Source organism: Pseudophryne corroboree, chromosome 5, assembly GCF_028390025.1.
Source record: "Pseudophryne corroboree isolate aPseCor3 chromosome 5, aPseCor3.hap2, whole genome shotgun sequence".
Taxonomy (NCBI): Eukaryota; Metazoa; Chordata; class Amphibia; order Anura; family Myobatrachidae; genus Pseudophryne; species Pseudophryne corroboree.
In genome coordinates this window covers 758,054,731-758,077,062 of record NC_086448.1, presented here as the reverse complement: position 1 = coordinate 758,077,062, position 22,332 = coordinate 758,054,731, and the positions used below count along the sequence as shown (strand labels likewise).

Below are 22,332 nucleotides of genomic sequence, written 5' to 3'. Positions count from 1 at the left end.
CATTACCGGCAATTGCTCTGCCTCCACACCAACATCGTCCTCATACATGTCGACACACACGTACCGACACACAGCAGACACACAGGGAATGCTCTATTGAAGACAGGACCCCACTAGCCCTTTGGGGAGACAGAGGGAGAGTTTGCCAGCACACACCCAAGCGCTATAATATATATGGGAACAACCCTATATAAGTGTTGTATCCTTATAGCAGCTTAAATATAGTAATATCGCCAAAAAAAGTGCCCCCCCTCTCTGTTTTACCCTGTTTCTGTAGTGCAGTGCAGGGGAGAGTCCTGGGAGCCTTCCTCACAGCGGAGCTGAGCAGGAAAATGGCGCTGTGTGCTGAGGAGAATAAGCCCCGCCCCCTATTTCGGCGGGCTCTTCTCCGGAGTTTGTGAGATCTGGCAGGGGTTAAATACATCCATATAGCCTCAAGGGCTATATGTGATGTATTTTTTAGCCATAAAAAGGTATTATACATTGCTGCCCAGGGCGCCCCCCCAGCGCCCTGCACCCTCCGTGACCGCTGTGTGAAGTGTGCTGACAACAATGGCGCACAGCTGCAGTGCTGTGCGCTACCTCAGGAAGACTGAAAAGTCTTCTGCCGCCTGCTTCTGGACCTCTTCCATCTTCGGCATCTGCAAGGGGGGTCGGCGGCGCGGCTCCGGGACCGGACTCCATGGCTGGGCCTGTGTTCGATCCCTCTGGAGCTAATGGTGTCCAGTAGCCTAAGAAGCCAATCCATCCTGCACGCAGGTGAGTTGACTTCTCTCCCCTAAGTCCCTCGATGCAGTGAGCCTGTTGCCAGCAGGACTCACTGAAAATAAAAAACCTAAAAACTTTTTCTAAGCAGCTCTTTAGGAGAGCCACCTAGATTGCACCCTGCTCGGACGGGCACAAAAACCTAACTGAGGCTTGGAGGAGGGTCATAGGGGGAGGAGCCAGTGCACACCACCTGATCCTAAAGCTTTATTTTTGTGCCCCATCTCCTGCGGAGCCGCTAATCCCCATGGTCCTGACGGAGTCCCCAGCATCCACTAGGACGTTAGAGAAAAGAAACAAAGACAACGCCCGGCGCAAGAAGATTCTCAAGTGACCTGGCGTGTCAAGAAGGGCTGTTTGGCGTGACTGCAGCAAAGATGTACGAGGAAATATCTGTATGCTGATAAATTAGGGTAGGACTTATTATTAATATTACTACTACATATTAAACAGAACTTAGATGTCATGCGAGAATAATATCCACATTACAAAGGTGTACGTACAGCACAAGACAAAGTTCCCAGGATCAGCCAATGAATTAAACACACAGACAAGACACATAAAATTCTTATTTTCACTTTATAATACGCAGCGTGTATTAAATCATTTATATCAGTCCCACACCTCAGTGAAGTTCACAATCTATATCCCCTACCTCACAACGGTTAATTTCATCCATATGTACTTAACTTAGTTTGTGAATACTGTGTTTATTAAATTCTTAGTTTTCCTGTGCATTTACGGAGAATTGTTCCATTATTCAATTCCTTTATATAAATAAACAAAAGCCAGATTGCGGAATCACAAAATGCATCATACCAAAGAGTACCAAACACTTACTCAAGGTGGATGGTGAGCAATATAGAATAATCACGCAGTAATCATATATGTGTCTGTGCATGCAATGTTCATAAACAACAGATACCAGGGCATGCTGTAGAGTTGTGTGGCGTTCAATTTCACATAGCATTGTGTATATTCCATCATGTTGCGTTTACTTAATTGGCCTTGGATATGAAAACATGAGCAATAAGAAGAAGTAAATCTATCTTGAAAATAGAATTATAAAAGGAACAATGTCCAATTTACTGCATGCAAAGCGCTGCACTGGAGGGGACGTAGTTAATATCCTTATTGTCAGAATACCGACAGATGCAACCTGACGGATCCTGACGGTAAGTACTGGGGATACGGTTAGGGTTAGGCTGCTGGGGGAGGCGGGACGGTTAGGGATAGAATGCGGGATGGGAGGGTTATGGTTAGGGGAAGGGTTAAAATACTCACTGGGATCAGTCGGAATTTTGAACGTTGGGATGTCACTGTTGGCATTCGGAACTATCGGGATGGTGACTGTTGGGGTATCGATACCATCCCGTACTGGAGAGCTTTCCAGTGCAAATGTTGTAAACATAGTGTAGATGATGATACCAGCAGTGATTCTGATTGGCTGCTTGCATACTGCCCCCCCCCCCCCCCCCCCCCCGCCCAAGCTTGTAATGCTCCAATCATTAGAATTACAGACAAATGCAGGAGGAGCTCCAGTGCCCAATTGTCCAAACCACACAAAGTCAGCGACTTAAATCACGACCACGGTAGCAGTAGTATATAATATGATCTTACTAGATCTGCGGCCACAACATACAGTATAAGTAGGCTTACCATACTATCCCTTTAAACCGGGACACACATTAATTATACAGGTTCTGTGGCTGATTAAAACCAGGTGAAATTCAGGCTTGAAGTCAGCCAGCCACAGGACCTGTGTAATTCATGTGTCCTGGTTTAAAGGGACAGTGTGGTAAGCCGAAGCATAAGGGGTGAAACAAAGCTGCTGTGTATGCCCAGTGGTAGCAGTTTCTTCTACCAAGTCTGTTGTGTGTGTGTGTGGATCAGAGTGCTCAATCAGTGCACTGTACCAGAGAGCAGCTGCCAGCAAAGAGTGACGGGCATTTTACCATGAGAGGGAGAATGTGTTCTGTCGCCTAGTGGTTATACTATGCATGTATATTATTTATGGGATGTTTAACCTTTCCCTGACCACTTATGTTATATATATATATATATATATATATATATATATATATATATATATATATATGAGAATAATGTTTAATACAGAAAGTTAATTTTATAGATTTTCTCCCCTATAGTCTAAAATAGAGACTATACAATACCCAGGATAAAAAAACACCAATATGTGCATATATGCCCTGGGCCGATGCTAGGTTTTTACACCTCTCCTCAAGACTCCCCGACCTGCTTAAATGCTCCACAGAGCAGGAGCATGGATTGAGGAAGGTCCCCACATTAAAGCTAAGATAGAGAGGACTGAGGAAGAAATGCTCAAGAGTGAAGTTATGCAGACCTGCACATTTTGCTGGCCCTGTGGTGTCATACTGGGAGAACACCTCTCTCTCCTGGGGGATAATAGTTGTAAATGGAAACACAAGTCATGTTTGTGTGCTTGCGCTACATTTGCCAAATTGTACTTTATAGAGTGCAGGTCTATTGTAGGTGTAATAATTATCCAGGACTAGTAAATTAATTTAAATGCATACACATCTTAACTGTCCTAAGGTCTTGCACCTTGGATCAATTCACATAGATCACAAGTAAGGGTTGAGTTTGAATTGGGAGCAATGCTTAAAAAAAAAAAAAAGAAGAAGTAACTTAACACCTGGACAAATCGTGCTGCAATGCAGGAGGTGAAAATACATTCGCTTCTTTCTTTCTTTTATTTTTCTGGAGGATAAGTACTGTCAGCTTCTGCATGTAGCCCACAAATGCTGGACATTAGATTTTAATTTGGGCACGCCCCTCTCAAATCTATATCCCTCTGACATTTTTAATCTGTCCCACCTGCATTGCAGCACTTCAAAACAGATCAGACAAAAACAAAATGCTGTGTGAGCATTGGACCTGATTCAGCAAGGATTGCAAATTCTCCTCAGTAGCAGAGTTTGCAATCCTTTGGATTGTATGCTGCAGGGCGACCGGCATGCAAGCAGTCGCACCGCAATTTCCGGGTGATCGCTAAAAATAGAACCACAGGAGGCCCGCCGCCATTTTAGTGATCGCATCGACTACGTGTGACGTCACGCAGCCACACTGATCACGTCTCCGTCACGCCCACCGTTTGCCTTGTGCCGCCCCGTTTCTCAGACGCTGCCCCCGTCTCAGTCTTGGAAACAGAGAGTTGCTGCCCCCCCTCCTGCGAACACCTCGCGATTTGCGGTCCAACCTGAATTAGCCCTGTTGCTCCTATGTATCTGGCTATGTGTGCGATATTTCTACAGGTATATTGTTGCATCTTGCCGTGTGTACGGTGGACCGCCAGAACACACAGCCAGATGCAACGATATATATCTGTAGACATGTCACCCATTGGCTGTGCTGCACAGCCGATGCAATATGAACAATGCCGTTCACAGACATATCGTTTGTATACACCCATGGACCCACTAGCCATATATTGTTCGCCCAGTGTGTACCCAACTTAAGAAACCGTATTATAAAGCAGAGCAGTCCTTACCTGTGCCCCGTCCTTCAGCTTCAGGATGCACTCCATAGTGTTGATGGTGATCACAACAGACTCTGAGCCAAGTTTTGTCCATGGCACGTGGATCCGTAACTCATGTATGTGCCCACTGAGGAATGTAAATGGCAGCTTCAGTTCCTGATGAAATGTAAGATGAGAAGATGATTAACAGGCAGCAGTCACAAACTACAGCAATCCAGATATCATCCTAGCCCACTGCACTGTGCTCCTCACTTCCTATCTCCTCTATGTGTCACTCCTATCTGTCTACCACCCTCCTTTGGGTTCAGCCTGTGCTGCATATTTGGGTATTTGGACTATTGATGCAGAAAAGCTTACAAAACTTGTAGTCCATGTTGTGCAATGTTTTGTACTGTGGGGGGTCAATCCAACTAACTCGTCCATGAGGGGGGCGAGTTGCCACTGCAACAGCGTGTAAACACAGACAAGGGAATCTGAATTCACCCCCCTCGGGCTGCAAAAAAAAATCTGCAACTCTTGCAGTACCGAATGTGCGGTATAGAAGCACACTTACTTGTACCCACTGGTAATTGTATTAACCCCTAAATCTTATCTTTCTTGTTTTGTTTATTGTTAATACTGTTTCTGCTGATGTATTCTGTAAAGTAATGCAGACGGGATGCGGTCAGAATGCCGGGATTTGGATTCCCGGCACTAGTATGCTGACACACGGACTAAATGCTGACACCAAAACTCCAATGTCAGCTGAAATGCAGATGCAGGAATCCGGGACACCCATGCGCACTACTGTAGTGTTAGCACACAGGGAGAGAGGGGGGTTAGGTTTAGGTACCCCTAGGGACGGATAGGGTTAGGCTGCGGGGAAGGGAGGGTTAGTGATAGACTGTGGGGGGAGGGAGGGTTAGGTTTATGTTGCAGGGAGGGGTGATTAGGTTGCGTCTGGGACTTAAGGTCGACACCACTAATAAGTCGACACGGACAAAAGGTAGACATGAACAAGGTCGACATGTAAAAAGGTTGACATGAGTTGTGTTTTTTTTACTGTTTTTGGTGTCGTTTTCTTCGTAAAGTGACGGGAAACCCAATTAGTGCACAGTGTTCGCTCGCCATGCTTCGGGCAAGATGCCTCGCTGCGCTCGGTATTGCAAAGTATGAAAAAGTAAAATAAATAAAAAAATGAAGAAAAAAAAATGTGAACTCATGTCGACCTTTTTCCATGTCGACTTTGTTCATGTTGACCTTTTGTCCGTGTCGACCTAAGTGGTGTCGACCTGGATCCCGGATATCATAAGGTTTAGGCACCACCAGGGAGAGTTAGGTTCAGGCTGCAGGAAGGCAGGGATAGGGTTAGCAGGGTATTTGGGTCAAGCATATCACACCCGCTACAGACACCTTGTGGTGCCATATGATAAAGGTAAATAAATAATAATAATTATGATTATACATTTTTCTCTTCTTTTTTCCTCACATCACACAAAATTTACTAACAAATAAATAGAAACAAAAAAGAATACAATGACCTTTGCTCACAAAGAGACATTTATTTTGCTTTCCTGACACATATTTAGAACATAGGGTTAGGGGTTCAGGACACGCAAGTCTTCATTGCACATAACTGGGCAGCTCTACCGTCCAATGTAAGAATAGAAGATGATTAACCAACGGTTAGAATATATAACACAATAAACCGTATTAGTGTGTACACACGTGAGATATTTTCTTACAATTTTGACTATATAGTCAAAATCGTAATAAAAGTTAGTGCAGATCGCAAGGTGAAAGTCATCTTGCGATCCCGATGCGATGCCGATGCGCGGTCCCGCCTAGATAGGACTGTGCAGGTCTCATAGAAAAGATAGTCAAAATTGACACTTAACCAAAATCGCACATAGTCAGTATCGCAAGCACACTCATTGGGCGGTATTCAAATCTTCTGTACCTCCCTCCCGCCCCCATCGCGCCCGCCGGCAGTATACAAATGTTTCTGCCGATGAGTGCGATATTTAGCATTTCGGCTCACCACCCCCAGTGGTGGTGAGCTGAAATGCGCAAAATGTGACCCGTTTGGACGCCCAAACAGGACTTTCCGCGATCGCGCCCATGACTTTAGACGGGTTTAGTCGGTTTAAGCGGCTAAACTCGTCTCTTATGGGCACGATCATTGCGATAACGGGGGTCAATAGAATATCGCCCTGCGATCTCCCGTCACTTTAGACGGGAGATCAGGGGCAATAAAACATTTGAATCCCACCTATTATGTGCTTGCGATGACGACCTAGCCCCTGTCGCATAGAACTGGGGTTAGCCCGAATCTCACCGTGTGTATGCACCTTATGAAATAAAAAGGAATGCAATTAGTTACCAGCTGAACACATTATACACGAGTCACATGTCTGGCGAATTGCTGTTGGCAGTCTGTGCTAATTCACAAACATAGAATATAGCACATTGGCCCATATGCACTAACAGAGAGACACTGGCTGACTGGCCCATATTCTGTCATTAAATTGTGAGGAAGGAGAAGTTACCTTAATAGGATATGAAGATGATCCTACAGTAAATACTGTGTCTACTAGGAAATATAAAGAAAAGCAGTGTGTAAAGGTGGGTACACACCTAAAGATACATCTGCAGATCAATCAATCTGCAAGATATCTGCAAACGGTACACACTAAAGTTGCCCATTCCATAGACCATAGGTTCTCAAACTCGGTCCTCAGGACCCCACACGGTGCATGTTTTGAAGGTCTCCTCATAGAATCCCAAGTTAAATAAGCAGCACCACCTGTGAACCTTTTAAAATGTGTCTGTAAGTAATTAATACACCTGTGCTCCTGCTGGATTACCTGCAAAACATGCACTGTGTGGGGTCCTGAGGACAGAGTTTGAGAACCTGTGCCATAGACGATATTATGAGCGATTTGGCTATTTCCGATGGATCAGAACTACAAACTATTCAGAATAGTGCAGATTGTTCAGTGGGGGTCATTCTGAGTTGATCGCTCGCTAGCAACTTTTTGCTGGCTTGCAATCAAATAGTCGCCGCCTATGGGGGGGGTGTATTTTCGCTTTGCAAATGTGCGAACGTGTGTGCTGCCGAGCGGGCCGAAAACATTTTGTGCAGTTTCTAAGTAGCTCTAGACTTAATCAGCCCTTGCGATCATTTCAGAGTGTCTGGTCCGGATTTTACGTCAGACACCCGCCCTGCAAACTCCTGGACACGCCTGTGTTTTTCCAACCACTCCCTGAAAACGGTCAGTTGACACCCATAAATGCCTTCTTCCTGTCAATCACAGTGCGTTCGGCTGTGCAAATGGATTCTTCGTTAAATCCATCGCTCAGTAACGATCCATCGCTCGGTAACGAATTGCTTTGTACTTGTACAATGTGCCTGCGCACTGCGGTGCCTGCGCACTGCGGTGCATACGCACGCGCAGTTTAGCCGTGGTTGAGATGATCACTGCACTGCAAAAAGTTGCTAGCGAGCGATCATCTCGGAATGACCCCCCAGTGTCTGTGAACAATAACGATCACGATGCGCGGTCCCGCTGGCCGGAGCTTTTGATACTCCCTTCTGATCATCCCTGTCCATCGCGCTATGTGATGAGCATGGGGAGAAATGTGTGCTGAGGGTTCTGTGATAGCTCGCTCAGCAGCACACATCTCCCCGTGTGTACCCCCCTTTAGATTTGGGTCTGATTTAACCAAACTGAAATCTAAACTGCAGTGTAAAATAAAGCGGTCTACCATTTGTTGGCTACATGCAGAAGCAGCCAGTATTTACCCTGTACAGAAACAATACAACACATCCAAATCTAAATCTCTTGGCACGTTACATATGCCCCACCTGCACTGCAACACGGGTTTGGCCAGTTGGTTGCTTTTTTGTTTTACTTACAAACACGAGTGTGGCCCGGTGTTCTGGGCAAAGTGTAGAGTGTAATCACGCAAGTTACATTATGCCAACTGGCATAGGCCCTAAATGGGGTGGTAACACAAATAGTGTCTGCGGTACAGTATTTTCCAATTCCGGTTTTCTATAACTGCAACAATCACAGAAAAACATTTTTTTGTACAATATAAAGTTGCTTAAATGTCCACGTGAAGGTATTTGTACTAGACTGGTTCAATTTAAAGTCACGGAAATCCGGTACCTTATAATTCAATATCCTTAAAAGTTTAAAGACTGTAAAACTTAAATCACTTAAGACACAAATGGGTTACTGATACCTGCCTGGGAGCAATAAGAGTTATAAACGGATATAATTTGCTCTGGGTGCATTGGAGAAAACCATTGGATCTTAATTTTGAATTATCTTATTATAGAAACGAGAATTGAGTGCATTTCACTGTGGAAATTTACTTTGGCTCCCACACAGCATAATCCCTATTAAAAATGTTATGTCTAGTACCTTATCTAGAATGGTTTAAAAGTCCAATTTCCCTCCTCCCGTCTAACATAATACAGATCTGATCCCTCAGACGGCTTTCAGTGCACCCAGCCCTGCATCCAGGCTCCAAAATGTTCTGTTCCTCTGCACAATCTGCTTACTGTCATTAGGAACGTGTGGTCTATATGGGCTCACATCCACCTAATGTATAGGCATCACACAAAACACAAAGCGCAGCTTGCGGAAAAGTACCCATTATCTATGTACACCTCTAAGACACAAACATTCCTGTTCCTATAATTAACCACTTCACAGCTGGGGATTAGACGGGGGGGGGGGGGGGGGGGGGGATAGGATTTTGATACCTACCGGTAAATCCTTTTCTCCTAGTCCGTAGCGGATGCTGGGGTCCACATCAAGACCATGGGGTATAGACTGTTCCACAGGAGCCATGGGCACTCTTAAGACTTTTCAATGGGTGTGAACTGGCTCCTCCCTCTATGCCCCTCCTCCAGACCTCAGTTATAGGAACTGTGCCCAGGGAGACGGACATTTCAAGGAAAGGATTTACTTTAAACTAGTGGTGAGATACATACCAGCTCACACCTCAACCGTACCGCACAACATGGCATTCAGCAGAACACACGCCAACAGGCATGAACCAATTACAGCAACATGCTGAAACTAATATAACACAACTTGTGTAACTCTAATAACAAAACTGCAGGTAAAGTACGCACTAGGACGGACGCCCAGCATCCTCTACGACTAGGAGAAAAGGATTTACCGGTAGGTATCAAAATCCTGTTTTCTCTTACGTCCTAGAGGATGCTGGGGTCCACTTCATGACCATGGGGTTTATACCAAAGCTCCAGTACGGGCGGGAGAGTGCGGATGACCCTGCAGCACCGATTGACCGAACTTGAGGTCTTCATCGGCCAAGATGTCAAACTTGTAGAATTTAGCTGCTCGGCAAAGTTGCAATGCCGAGACCCCCCCGGGCAGCCGCCCAGGATGAGCCCACCTTCCTAGTGGAATGGGACTTCACCGACGATGGTAACGGCAATCCAGCCGTAGTATGAGCGTGCTGAATCGTACTTCTGATCCAACGCACAATAGTTTGCTTGGAATCAGGACACCCAATCTTGTTGGGAGCATACAGGACAAACAAAGACTCTGTTTTCCGTATTCGAGCTGTTCTAGCGACATAAATCTTCAAAGCCCTAACCACATCTAGAGACTTTGACTCAGTGAACGTGTCAGTAACTACTGGCACCACAATAGGTTGGTTTATGTGAAAAGATGAAACCACCTTTGGAAGAAAATGTTGACGAGTTCTCAACTCTGCCCTATCTTCATGGAAGATCAGGTAAGGGCTCTTGTGAGACAAGGCCCCCAATTCAGACACCCGCCGCGCGGATGCCAAAGCTAAAAGCATCACCACTTTCCAAGTGAGAAACTTCAACTCTATCTCTTGTAGAGGCTCAAACCAATCCGATTGAAGGAACTGCAACACCACATTAAGGTCCCATGGTGCCACTGGAGGCACAAATGGAGGCTGGATGTGCAGAACCCCTTTGACGAAGGTCTGAACCTCTAGAGCAGGCTTTCCCAACCACGGTCCTCAAGGCACACCAACAGTGCAGGTTTTAGTGATATCCAGGCTTCAGCACAGATGACTTAATTAGTAGCTCAGTTATTTTGATTTAACATTCTGTGCTGCAGCCTGGATATCACTAAAACCTGCACTGTTGGTGTGCCTTGAGGACCGTGGTTGGGAATGCATGCTCTAGAAGAGCGGCCAATTGTTTTTGGAAGAAAATTGACAAGGCCGAAATCTGGACCTTGATTGACCTCAATCGAAGGCCCGCCTCCAAACCAGCCTGCAGAAAATGGAGAAAACGTCCCAACTGAAACTCTTCCGTAGGAGCCTTCTTGGATTCACACCAAGACACATATTTTCTCCAAATATGGTGGTAATGTTTCGACGTTACTCCTTTCCCGGCCTGAATAAGTGTGGGAATTACTTCCTTGGGAATACCCTTTCGGATCAGGATCCGGCGCTCAACAGCCATGCCGTCAAACGTAGCCGCAGTAAGTCTTGATACACGCACGGCCCCTGCAGCAGCAGGTCCTCGCGAAGAGGCAGAGGATCTTTTATGAGCAACTCCTGAAGATCTGGGTACCAAGCCCTCCTTGGCCAGTCTGGGGCAATGAAGATCGCTCGAACTCTTGTTCTTCTTATGAGCCTGAGAACTTTTGGATCAGCGGAAGTGGAGGGAAGACATACACTGACCGGAATACCCACTGGGTTACTAGCACATCCACTGCTATTGCTTGAGGGTCTCTCGACGTGGAACAATATCTCTGAAGCTTATTGTTGAGACGAGATGCCATCATGTCTACTTGAGGAACTTCCCAAAGACTTGTCACCTCTGCGAAGACTTCTTGGTGGAGGCCCCACTCTCCTGGATGGAGATCGTGTCTGCTGAGGAAGTCTGCTTCCCAGTTGTCTACTCCCGGAATGAAAATTGCCGACAGAGCCTTTACATGTCTTTCTGCCCAGAGGAGGCTCTTCATCACCTCTGCTATTGCCGCTCTGCTTTTCGTTCCGCCCTGCCTGTTTATGTACGCGACTGCTGTTACATTGTCCGACTGGATCTGCACGGGATGATCTTGAAGAAGATGTACCGCTTGTTGAAGGCCATTGTAAATGGCTCTCAATTCCAGCACGTTTATGTGAAGGCAGGCTTCCTGACTTGACCATTTTCCTTGGAAGCTTTCCCCCTGAGTGACAGCTCCCCAGCCTCAGAGACTTGCATCCGTGGTTACCAGGACCCAGTCCTGAATCCCGAATCTGCGTCCCTCTAGTAGGTGCGAACTGTGTAGCCACCACAGGAGCGAAATCCTGGCTTTTGACGACAGGACTATCTTCCGGTGCATGTGTAGGTGGGATCCCAACCACTTGTCCAACAGGTCCCACTGGAATACTCTGGCATGGAACCTGCCAAACTGTATGGCCTCGTAGGCCGCCACCATGTTCCCCAACAACCGAATGCACTGATGGATCGACACACTTGGTGGTTTCAATATCTGTTTTACCATTTTCTGGATTTCCAGAGCCTTTTCCACCGGAAGAAATACTCTCTGAACTTCTGTGTCCAGAATCATCCCGAGAAAAGACAATCTTGTCGTCGGTTCCAACTGTGACTTTGGATAATTTATGATCCAACCGTGTTGTTGGAGTATGGACAGGGAGAGTATGATGTTCTGTAGCAACTGCTCCCTGGATCTCGCCTTTATCAGGAGATCGTCCAGATAAGGAATTATATTGACTCCTTTTTGACGAAGGAGGACCATCATCTCCGCCATCACCTTGGTGAATACCCTCGGCGCCGTGGAGAGACCGAAAGGCAACGTCTGGAACTGGTAATGGCAATCTTGAACCGCGAATCTCAGATAAGCCTGGTGAAGAGGATAAATGGGAACATGCAGGTAAGCATCCTTTAGGTCTACTGACACCATGTAATCTCCCTCCTCCAGACTGGAAATCACTGCCCTGAGCGATTCCATCTTGAACTTGAACCGTTTCAAGTAAAGATTCAGATCTTTTGGGGGGCATGGCCACGGCAGCAAGGGACTAGGCAGCAGGATCGAGGAGCTCCCTGGAAAAAGATCCTGAAATAATCCTGGGGCTCTATACTGCGGTCTTCCCTGGTCCCCTCTCCTGCCTATCAGTACTGGGGAGGCAGCGGGCACTGTTACTGTCCGAAACGAGCACTCCCGGCTCGCGCCAGCGGCCGCCCGGACCTCGGGCCTAGGCCGCAATTCAATCCCCGGCCTCAGTTTTGGAGCTCTGCCGGGCGCGTGTGCGCGCGCGCGATCCCGCGCCGGAGGCGGACACAGCGGCTGGCGGCTCCTGGGGACAGCGACACCTCACTCCTGCACCCCCAGGGCTTCACACAGGCATAAATCAGCTCCCCTGAAGGCTGGTGCAGGGTGAGAGGAGGGAATGATCAATGTGCTGGGCGGCCATCTTGCTTGCAGCTTCCTCCCTTCCTCCTTACAGCAGGGTGCAGTGAGTGTGTGATTGTGCTGGGCTGGAGGAGCTTGGACTGGCCCCAGCTGCCTTCCCCTGCCTTTATCCTTGGAACATCACATATTGGATTTACATTTATATACCACTGAATTCACCTGGTTCCCCCCTTCTCCCACTGGCCTGGCAGCTGGCTTTCCCAGTGCCTGGCAGCTGCTGATACTGCATTTACCACCCTTCTGCTATACCTCTTGACACTGAATATCGAGACTCTGAGCTGTGCTGGGCATTGATACGATGGTGAGGGGTGGCCAGAGCGCTGCCGCTGCTAAATTGGAGAAGTTTGCACGACAGCCTGCAACCCAGTCGACGCAGCCATCACCTAAGGCCTCCCCCCCTGCCAGAATGGATCCCTCGGCCGGGGCCGACTCGGGGGCGAATACACAGCCACCCGCTCCCTCCATCCAGCAGGTCCTGGAGGCTATAGCGGCCAGCGAACAACGTCTGTCGGACAAAATGGAGAAGGTACAGTGTGATCCATCATTGATGCGGCAGGACGTCCAGCGAATACGGGAGAGAGTGGGCGAAACCGAAACAAGGGTCTCCAACTTGGAGGACCTCAGTGGCCCTCTTCAGAGATCGGTGTCTGCAGTCACACAGCAAGTCGCGACAATGCAAACTAAACTCCTGGACATGGAGGGCAGACTCCGCAGAAACAATGTGAGATTCGTGGGCCTCCCCGAAAAGGAGGAGGGGGCAAACCCTGAAGATTTCCTGGAGTCCTGGCTAAAAGAGGCATATGGCGCGGAATCCTTCACCTCCCAGTTTGCAGTGGAGCGGGCTCACCGTGTGCCCTTCCGGCCTCTGCCCCCAGGCGCCCCGCCACGAACTTTAATTGCAAAGTTCCTGCACTACAAGGATCGGGACTCTGTCCTGCGCCTGGGCCGTGTGAAGGGCCCCCTACTCCGGAATGGAATCAGGGTGTCGGCATTTCCGGACTTTGCAGCGGACGTTCAAAAAGACCGGGCCCAGTTTCTTCCCATCAAAAGACGTCTTCGTGACTTGAATCTGCCCTACTCGATGCTGTTCCCCTCCAGGCTCCGCGTGGTGGCGGACGGGGAGACAAAGTTCTTCGGCTCGCCGAGGGAGGCGGCGTCCTGGCTGGACAGGTATGCTCCGGGGGACCGCCAGCTGGCTCCAGACTGACACCGGGTCGCCCTCCTATATGGGCCAACACTCCGCAAGTATAAGTCCAGGGAGCTTCCTCTAGCTTAATGGTTCTGGACTTTGCTGAGAAGTGACATTAACGTACAAAAGGGTTTTTGTATTGGGGTTGATTGATCTGTACACCTGGTACAGTGTTGCCGTAGGCTTTGGGATCTCCAAGGTTAGAGTTTAGTTAGGGATATGGGTATACCACAGTTCGGGGAGGTATACGGGGTGGGGGGAAGTTTGGGGGCCGCCGTTGGCCTCTCAGCAGTTATTATGTTGCTCGTTTTGAATTTAAGAAGCCTATATGCTTGTCAATTGGAGGGTGTGGTGGGCTTGCACTGTTTTATGGGGTCCGGCTCGGGGCTCGGGGCCTGCGGGCGACATGATTATAGGTGCAAAACACCGGTTGGACGGGTGGTTGCTAATAGAGCTGCGCCCCTGCTGATACTTAGACTGACATGCCTCCCTTGAAATTTCTGGCGTGGAATGTCCGGGGCATCAACAACAAAGTTAAACGTTCCCTAGTATTTAAAATGATCAAGAAATATAGCCCGGATATCATTTGCTTGAGTGAAACTCACTTGGAGGGGAATAGGCTGTTATCGCTCCGCAGGCCTTGGGTGGGGTGGGCGTATCATTCCTCACACTCCTCTTATTCCCGAGGGGTGTCGGTGATGATAAGGAGGACTGTACAGTTCGAGATGATCAGGGTAAACACAGATCCTTATGGTAGATACGTATTTCTAGAGTGCAAACTGTTTTCACGAAATTTTTTCCTATTGTCTGTGTATGTTCCCCCCCCATTCTCCTACGATGTCCTGCAAAAGGCTGCCTCATTCGTTGCCTCCTCCCCCCATACTCCTGTCATCTGCCTGGGAGACTTCAACGCTGTGTTGGATGCCTCTTTGGACAGATGGAGGACTCCTTCGAGACAGGGAGCGGGGGGCGACTTGATTCCTCCCAAATCTAAATTTGCAGAGTTCCTAGACAGTATGCAGTGGGTAGATGTCTGGAGGGTTCGAAATCCTACCCTTCGGCAATACTCCTGTTACTCGAGTACACATGGCTCCTTTTCCAGAATCGACCTGGCCCTGGTCTCACCTGAGCTTGTGCCTGGCGTGATGGACGCTCATTACGAGGCACGGGGGGTATCCGATCATTCACCCCTGGTGCTGTCACTGGTAGGGGACTGTCAGAGGGGACAATCATATTGGAGGTTGCATCCATCCTGGCTTGCCCAGCTGGGCGAATGCCCAGAATTAGCGCCCACATGGGAGGGATTTTTCGCGGATAACGCAGACACGGCCCCGGCTCCGGTAGTTTGGGATGCATTCAAGGCGTATATGCGAGGTACCTTAATTGGCAAAATTGCTGCCTGCAAGGTGGCTCGCAGGGCGACAGAAAGACAGCTTGAGACCGAGTGCAGGGACCTGGAGACACGCTACCTGACTGAGGGCACCCCTGCGCTGAAGGCCCGATGGCAGACGGCTCAGGGGGCCTGGCTGGCTCACCTCTCAGACAAAAATGCACGCTCCCTCTTGTTTAGGGCCAATAATATATACATGCAGGCGGACAGACCAGGTAGCTTGTTGGCCCACCTGGTGCACTACGACAGGCCTGGGACCACGATAGTGCAGCTGCTCGGCGCCGACGGCTCCATTACAGATAACACCCCCGACATTGCACAGCTACTCCTTTGTTATTTTAGGGAGGTATACAACAGTCGACTGACATGCTCCGGGGAGGAGCTAGACCTCTACCTGACAAATATCCCCCTTTCTAAACTTTCCCCTGAGGATAGGGACGCCCTGGATGCGCCTCTGACCTTGGAGGAGGTGATGTCGGCGGTTGAGGCGGCTCCTAGTGGTAAATCCCCGGGTAGTGACGGTATTCCCACGGAACTATATAAACAGTACATTAAGTTCTTTGGACCTCAACTACTAGACATGTTTGTTAACATATATGCCGCTGACTGCCTTCCTCCCTCAATGTCCGAGGCTATTCTAATAATGCTTCCAAAACCTGGTAAGGACCCTAAACTCTTGGAGTCATACAGGCCGATCTCCCTTATTCCCACAGACGCTAAGATCTTAGCGAAAATTCTTGCGGTCCGTGTAAACACGGTGATTGAATCCATAATCCATCCCGATCAAACCGGCTTCATGCCTGGGAAATCCACGTCCATTAATTTGCGCAGGCTGTACACTATTTTGCAGGCTCCTCATGATTTCCCTTCTGACGAGGTCGTGGTCTCATTGGACGCGGCCAAGGCTTTTGATAGTGTTGAGTGGCCATACCTGTGGGGAGTTATGAGGAGCATGGGCTTTGGCCCTAACTTTATACAATGGGTCAAACTGTTATACCAGAATCCACGCGCCAGGGTCCTGGTGAATGGATACATTTCCTCCTCATTCCCTTTGACACGGGGCACCAGACAGGGATGTCCCCTCTCTCCCGCCCTGTTTGCCATAGCCATGGAGCCCCTGGCCTGTTTGATTAGGTCACACCCGGACATTAAGGGAATCAGTACGGGTCCCTGCACTGACAAATTGGCACTTTATGCGGATGACCTGTTGCTATTCCTTCGAGACTACGCGGTGGATATGCCCATTGTGTTGCGGGTCATAGAGACCTTCGGTAGGTACTCGGGTCTCCGCATAAACTGGACCAAATCGTTTATCATGCCCGTTATGGGCTCCCCCCCCCAGACCCCGAAAATATCCTTACCGCTGTGTTGGACAGCCCAGTTTAAGTACCTTGGGATCCTGGTCACCAATGACCCATCGGACTTTGTGCCCTTAAACCTTGACCCTGTGGTACAGATGGTTGTGCGCAAATCGAGAGCTTGGTGCAAACTGCCACTGACAATGACGGGTAGAGTCGGCCTCATTAAAATGGTAGTGTTGCCTAAACTTTTGTATGTTCTATTGCAGTCCCCTGTTTACATATTTCCAGCGTTCTTCAGAAAATTAAATAGTGTCCTGACGTCCTTGATATGGGCCAATAGAAGATCCAGAATAAAATTATCCACTCTTACCAGACAAAAAAGGGACGGCGGCTTGGCATTACCCCACTTCCAACTGTATTATTATGCTGCTCAGTTATCACACATTGGCATGTGGCTCCGAGGAGGGGAGGAAGATGGACTAGGCCGGGCGTTCCTTAGATGCTATTACCCAAGTCTTTCCCCGGCACAGGTTTTGGCGGGGGGTAACCCTTCCAGACTATCACCTCCTATTGTCTTCCAGGCTATGAAGATATGGTTGGCATTGAAGGCCCTACTTGGGTATGAGGGAATGGACCCGGACACTTCTCTGTGGCACTCCAGATTGCTCAGTGAACTGGGGTCCCTGGGGGGTGAGGAGGTATGGGCTCCGTACTTGATAGTTTCGGTGTCCCAGCTATATAGCAATGGCACGTTAAAATCATTTCAGCAATTGAAAGAGGAGTTTGGACTCCCGAACTCTCACTTCTATAGATTCTTACAACTGAGACATGCCCTGCAGGCGCAATTAGCAGATTCTGCCCCAACGCTTTTCCCCTTCCCCATGAAAGCATTTCTACATTCACTGGGCCGAGTTAAGGTGATCTCCTTCACCTACTCGTATCTCCTTCAAATGACACATGCAGACCCGCTCTCAAGTCTTAGGGAGAGATGGGAGAGTGACGTAGGTCCCATGGACGGGGAAGACTGGGAGGGCGCTCTGGGTAACCCGAGCCAGGTCACCAAATCGCTGCGGTTTCAACAGATACAGTTTTTTATTCTACATAGATCATACATGACACCGAGCAGGCTGGCCAGATTTAGGACAGATAGCGCTGGTGCTTGCCCCAAGTGCGGGGTTGCCGGAGGCACATTCTGGCACCTCACATGGGAATGCCCGCTGCTGCAGGTGTTCTGGGCCGGGGTCGGGTCGATTCTCGAACATACGGGGATACAGAGAAGCTCGCTGACTCAGAAATTCTGCATTCTGGGGGTGGGAGACCCCGATTCTGGGTCCCGCTGGGAAGACTTGTACGCCCGCAACATGTGCGCCCTTGCAAAGGTGTGCATCGCGCGGACGTGGATGGCCCCGCGACCTCCCACGATACATGCTTTTAAAGGTTTGGTAAATGATACTCTAACAAAAGAACGATATGTATACATGAAATATAATGCCCTTACCAAATACGAGAAGATATGGTCTCCTTGGATCAATTCCACATACTCATCCCTTGCCCTTCGGACTTAGAGGCACCGACCTTCGCCGCGGTGTGATATTTGGGCCTTGGAGCGCTGAGCCGGACCTTCATCTCTCCTCTATTATAGCTGTTTACATATCTGGTCGCCACACCACACCACGCATATGTTAGGTAACTAGGCTTAAGTTAGTTAAAGGGTTTGTTTGGGGGTAGAGGGGTTGGGGGCTATTTAGGGCCTGATAGACGGGGTAATTTTTAATACAGGTCCTGGGTGGGGGGGTGGGAGGAAATACAAAATGTTAAGTATGTGAAACGCGACCTGGTTACAGACTTCAGAAAATATGTATATGGTGGGAAGAATGCACGGGAACTGTAAAATGGGAAATGTCATTTGTATCAGTATAAGTATACGTATATCCTTGGTGACAATAATGCTTTGAACAACGTGTAATCCCAATGTGCCTCCCAGTGTACACTGAAATGTCTGTATATATAAAAACGCTGTTGAATAAAAATTACTCTATTTAAAAAAAGATTCAGATCTTTTAGGTTTAGGATCGGTCTGACCGAGCCGTCCGGCTTCGGAACTACAAAGAGGCTTGAATAAAACACCTCCCCTTGTTGTAACAAAGGTACCAGGACTATGACCTGATCCTGACATAATCTTTGAATCGCCGCTGTTACTGCCTCTCGTTCTGGAAGAGTAGCTGGCAAGGTCGATTTGAAAAACTGGCATGGGGGGGAACGTCTTGAAACTCCAGCTTGTATCCTGGGACACTATCTGCAAAACCCAGGGGTCCAGACCAGACTGAATCCAACCTTGGCTGATCAGCTTCAGACGTGCCCCCACCCGAGCGGCCTCCCGCAAGGGAGCCCCAGTCCCAGAAGTAGGGGTTGACTTCTGCTCCTGGGATTCCGAAGCCGCTGTGGGCTTCTTTCCCCTTCCCCTACCTGCAAAGGGAACCTTTTGCCTTTTTGTATTTATTGGACCGAAAGGACTGCATTTGAGAGTGATATGTCTTTTTTGCCAGTGCAGGAGCATAAGGCCAAAAAGTCGACTTACCTGCGGCAGCCGCCGAGACTAACGCATCCAGTCCATCACCAAATAAGGCCTCACCTTTATATGGTAGCGGCTTGTGAACTCAAGAGTCCAATATCTTTCATCGCCTCTAGCATGTATGCGGCAGCATCTTTGATATTCCCTAATTTAAGGAGTATCTCATCTTTATCAATAGTGTCGATTTCCGATGACAGGCTTTCTGACCATTTTTGAATAGCGCAACTCACCCACACGCAAGCAATTGTGGGCCTGAGCAGCGTACCATTGGCAACATAAATGGATTTCAATGTAGTCTCCATTTTGCGGTCTGCTGGCTCCTTTAGTGAAGCCGTGCCAGGTGCAGGGAGAATTACCTTTTTTGTCAACCTGTACAGTGCACTGTCTAACACAGGGGGTGATTCCCATTTTTTTCTGTCCTCTACAGGCAAAGGATAAGCTATCTGAATCTTCTTGGGAATACGAAATTTCTTTTCGGGATTTACCCACACCCCTTCAAAGAGAGTATTCAGCTTGTGGGAAGGAGGGAAAGTGACCTTAGATTTCTTCTCTTTATAGAAATAGGCCTTCTCCTGAGGTACAGGAGTGGCTTCCGTGACTTCCAGAACTTCCCTTATAGCCACAATCATATATTGTATACTTTTGCCAATTTATGATCTATTTCCCTGGAGTCACTATCATTGACACAGGAATCAGTGTCCGTGTCAGTATCAGTATTCACAATATTTGCAAACGGTCTCTTATGTGACCCAGAGGGGTCGCCTGCGGATGGAAGAACCGAACCCTGAAAAATCACATCTTCCACAGATTTTCTCCAGCATTCTGCATGAGATTCAGACTTATCTAATCTCCTATTGATATGATGCATGCTATCACGTATTTCTTTCACCCATGCAGGCTCTTGATGTGCCAGCAGCGCCACCACATTACAACTCTGTGTCCCTAAAATGGTTTCCTCCGGGAAAGAACTCCCTGCCTCAGACATGTCACACTCGTGTACAACACCCACACAGACACACTGGGACTTATAGGGTACAGACCCACAGTAAAATCTGTCAGAGGGACACAGTTTAGGAGCAGCCAGTTCACAACCCCAGCGCCAGTATCTAATGCCTGTGAACACAAAATGCCCACCAACATGCAGTGCTGTTTTACACAGTAAACACACTTGTAAAGCACCAAATTCGCTTGTGCCCCCCCCCCCCCCCCCCCCCCCGTTTTGCACCCTGATACTTGTAGTCAGAAGTGGAGGAGGACCAGCGATGTCTCTGCAGCCTGAGGAGAGAGAGAAAATGGCGCTGAGCAGTGTGCTGGCTGCCTGAAGAAGCTCCGCCCACGCAATGGCGCGTTTTTACCTCAGTTTACATAATATTTATACTGGCGGGGGTAGGGCAGTGCCTGGGCATCTTATGCCCCTTTTTAGCCAGTTTATAATAGGTATTTTGCTGCACAGGGCGGCGGCGCGGCGCGGCGCCCCCCCCGCCCTGCAGTGCCTGTGTGTAGACAGCAATGGCGTGCTGCGCTCCCGCCAGCCAGCGGTACCTCAGCCGTCACTTTACTTGATTGAAGATCTTCCTGTCTTCTGACTTCTGGCTCTGTGAGGGGGGTGACGGCGTGCTGTGGGAGTGAGCATCTAGACACGGCTAGTGTTCAATTCCCTTCAGGAGCTAATGGTGTCCTGTCAGCCAGAAGCAGAGCCATGAAACTCTTCAGGAAGTTGGTTCCTACTTCTGCCCCCTCAGTCCTACAAAGCAGGGAGTCTGTTGCCAGCAGTTCTTCCTGAAAATAAAAAACCTAACATAAATCTTTTCAGAGAAACTCAGTAGAGCTCCCCTGGAGTGCATCCAGTCTGCCTGGGCACAATTCTAAAACTGAGGTCTGGAGGAGGGGCATAGAGGGAGGAGCCAGTTCACACCCATTGAAAAGTCTTAAGAGTGCCCATGGCTCCTGCGGAACAGTCTATACCCTGTGGCTTTGAAGTGGACCCCAGCATCCTCTAGGACATATGAGAAAAAATGCAAGAGGGGGGGGGGGGGATTTCTTAAATTAAGCACCATCGTCTGGCATCTGCAATTATCACGTCCACTTGCATGTTTCTGGCCTACAGCACCTATTAGCTACTGTATTATATTGTTTTTGAAAACACAAGTAATATTGATTGTAATATATTATACACATTTATATATAGTGGCACGGTATAATGACAGAAAACTCGCTAACATGATTGGACACATTAGATGACGTGACTGCAGTATTTTCCAATGAGCACACAGGGGCAGATGTATTAAAGCCTGTAGAAGTGTTAAAACAGTGATAAGTGCAAGGTGATAACACACCAGCCAATCAGCTCCTGTCATTTTTCAAACCCATAATGATTGGTTGATGCGGTATCACCTTCCACTTATCACTGCTTTATTATTTCTCCAGCCTTAATAAACTGCCCCACAGTTCCCAGCGTAACCACGTCCCTGATCTGCTTCCAATATGACCATCTGTAAACTAATCCAACTGCATCACTTATACCGCTCTCAGACCAAAATCCTGGGTCCGATACAGGATCATCAACACGGTTTCAAAACCTGTTGATACCAGTTTCAGACCCTTGCACAGTGAGGCAAGGAACCAGGATTTAGGTCTAGAATTACCCGACCAATCCGGGACATGTGTCGGCGCGAATAGGGGAGACTCGGGATACAGTTATACAGACATTAATGAAACCCAGTTAGAGTAACCGGGCTCCCCCTTTCACACTGACAGTGACCAGAGTCAAAGTCCCGGTACACACAACGTAAGGGAACACTTTCACACAGACACATGGGTTATGCCGGCAATATCCTGAGTCAGAGGTGCTGTGTGAAAATGGTGTTACAGAGAGGCCACTCACCAAAAGCAGTGCCTCGCCGACAGCCATATACACTTCTGACAGAAAAATGTCAACTATTATATTCACTTACACTGTTATCCAGTTAAATATTTTATCATTAAAAAGTTTCATCCTATTTTGTCACAATATTTTATAAGACAGATATGCCACTCTTTGGTTTGCGATCACACTCTGATATACGCACGCCTTGAGTCTAAACATGCTTATATCAGAGCGTACTGTTCCCCTCAGGATTTGGGCAGGGCAGTTAGCCGCCCGCTCGAAAAGGGGAGGGGGTGCATCCGG

General features: G+C 48.3%; 1 protein-coding gene across 5 annotated transcripts in view; it reads right to left on the bottom strand.

Moving 5' to 3' along the window:
- The window catches only part of VPS13B (vacuolar protein sorting 13 homolog B), a 1,616,194-nt gene that overhangs the window by 1,556,118 nt on the left and 37,744 nt on the right, over positions 1–22,332 (bottom strand). For all 5 annotated transcript variants that reach the window (XM_063924187.1, XM_063924188.1, XM_063924189.1 and 2 more), the window contains exon 3: positions 4,298–4,441. In XM_063924187.1, coding sequence (XP_063780257.1) covers positions 4,298–4,441 — 144 coding nt within the window. The remainder of the gene's footprint in view (positions 1–4,297; positions 4,442–22,332) is intronic.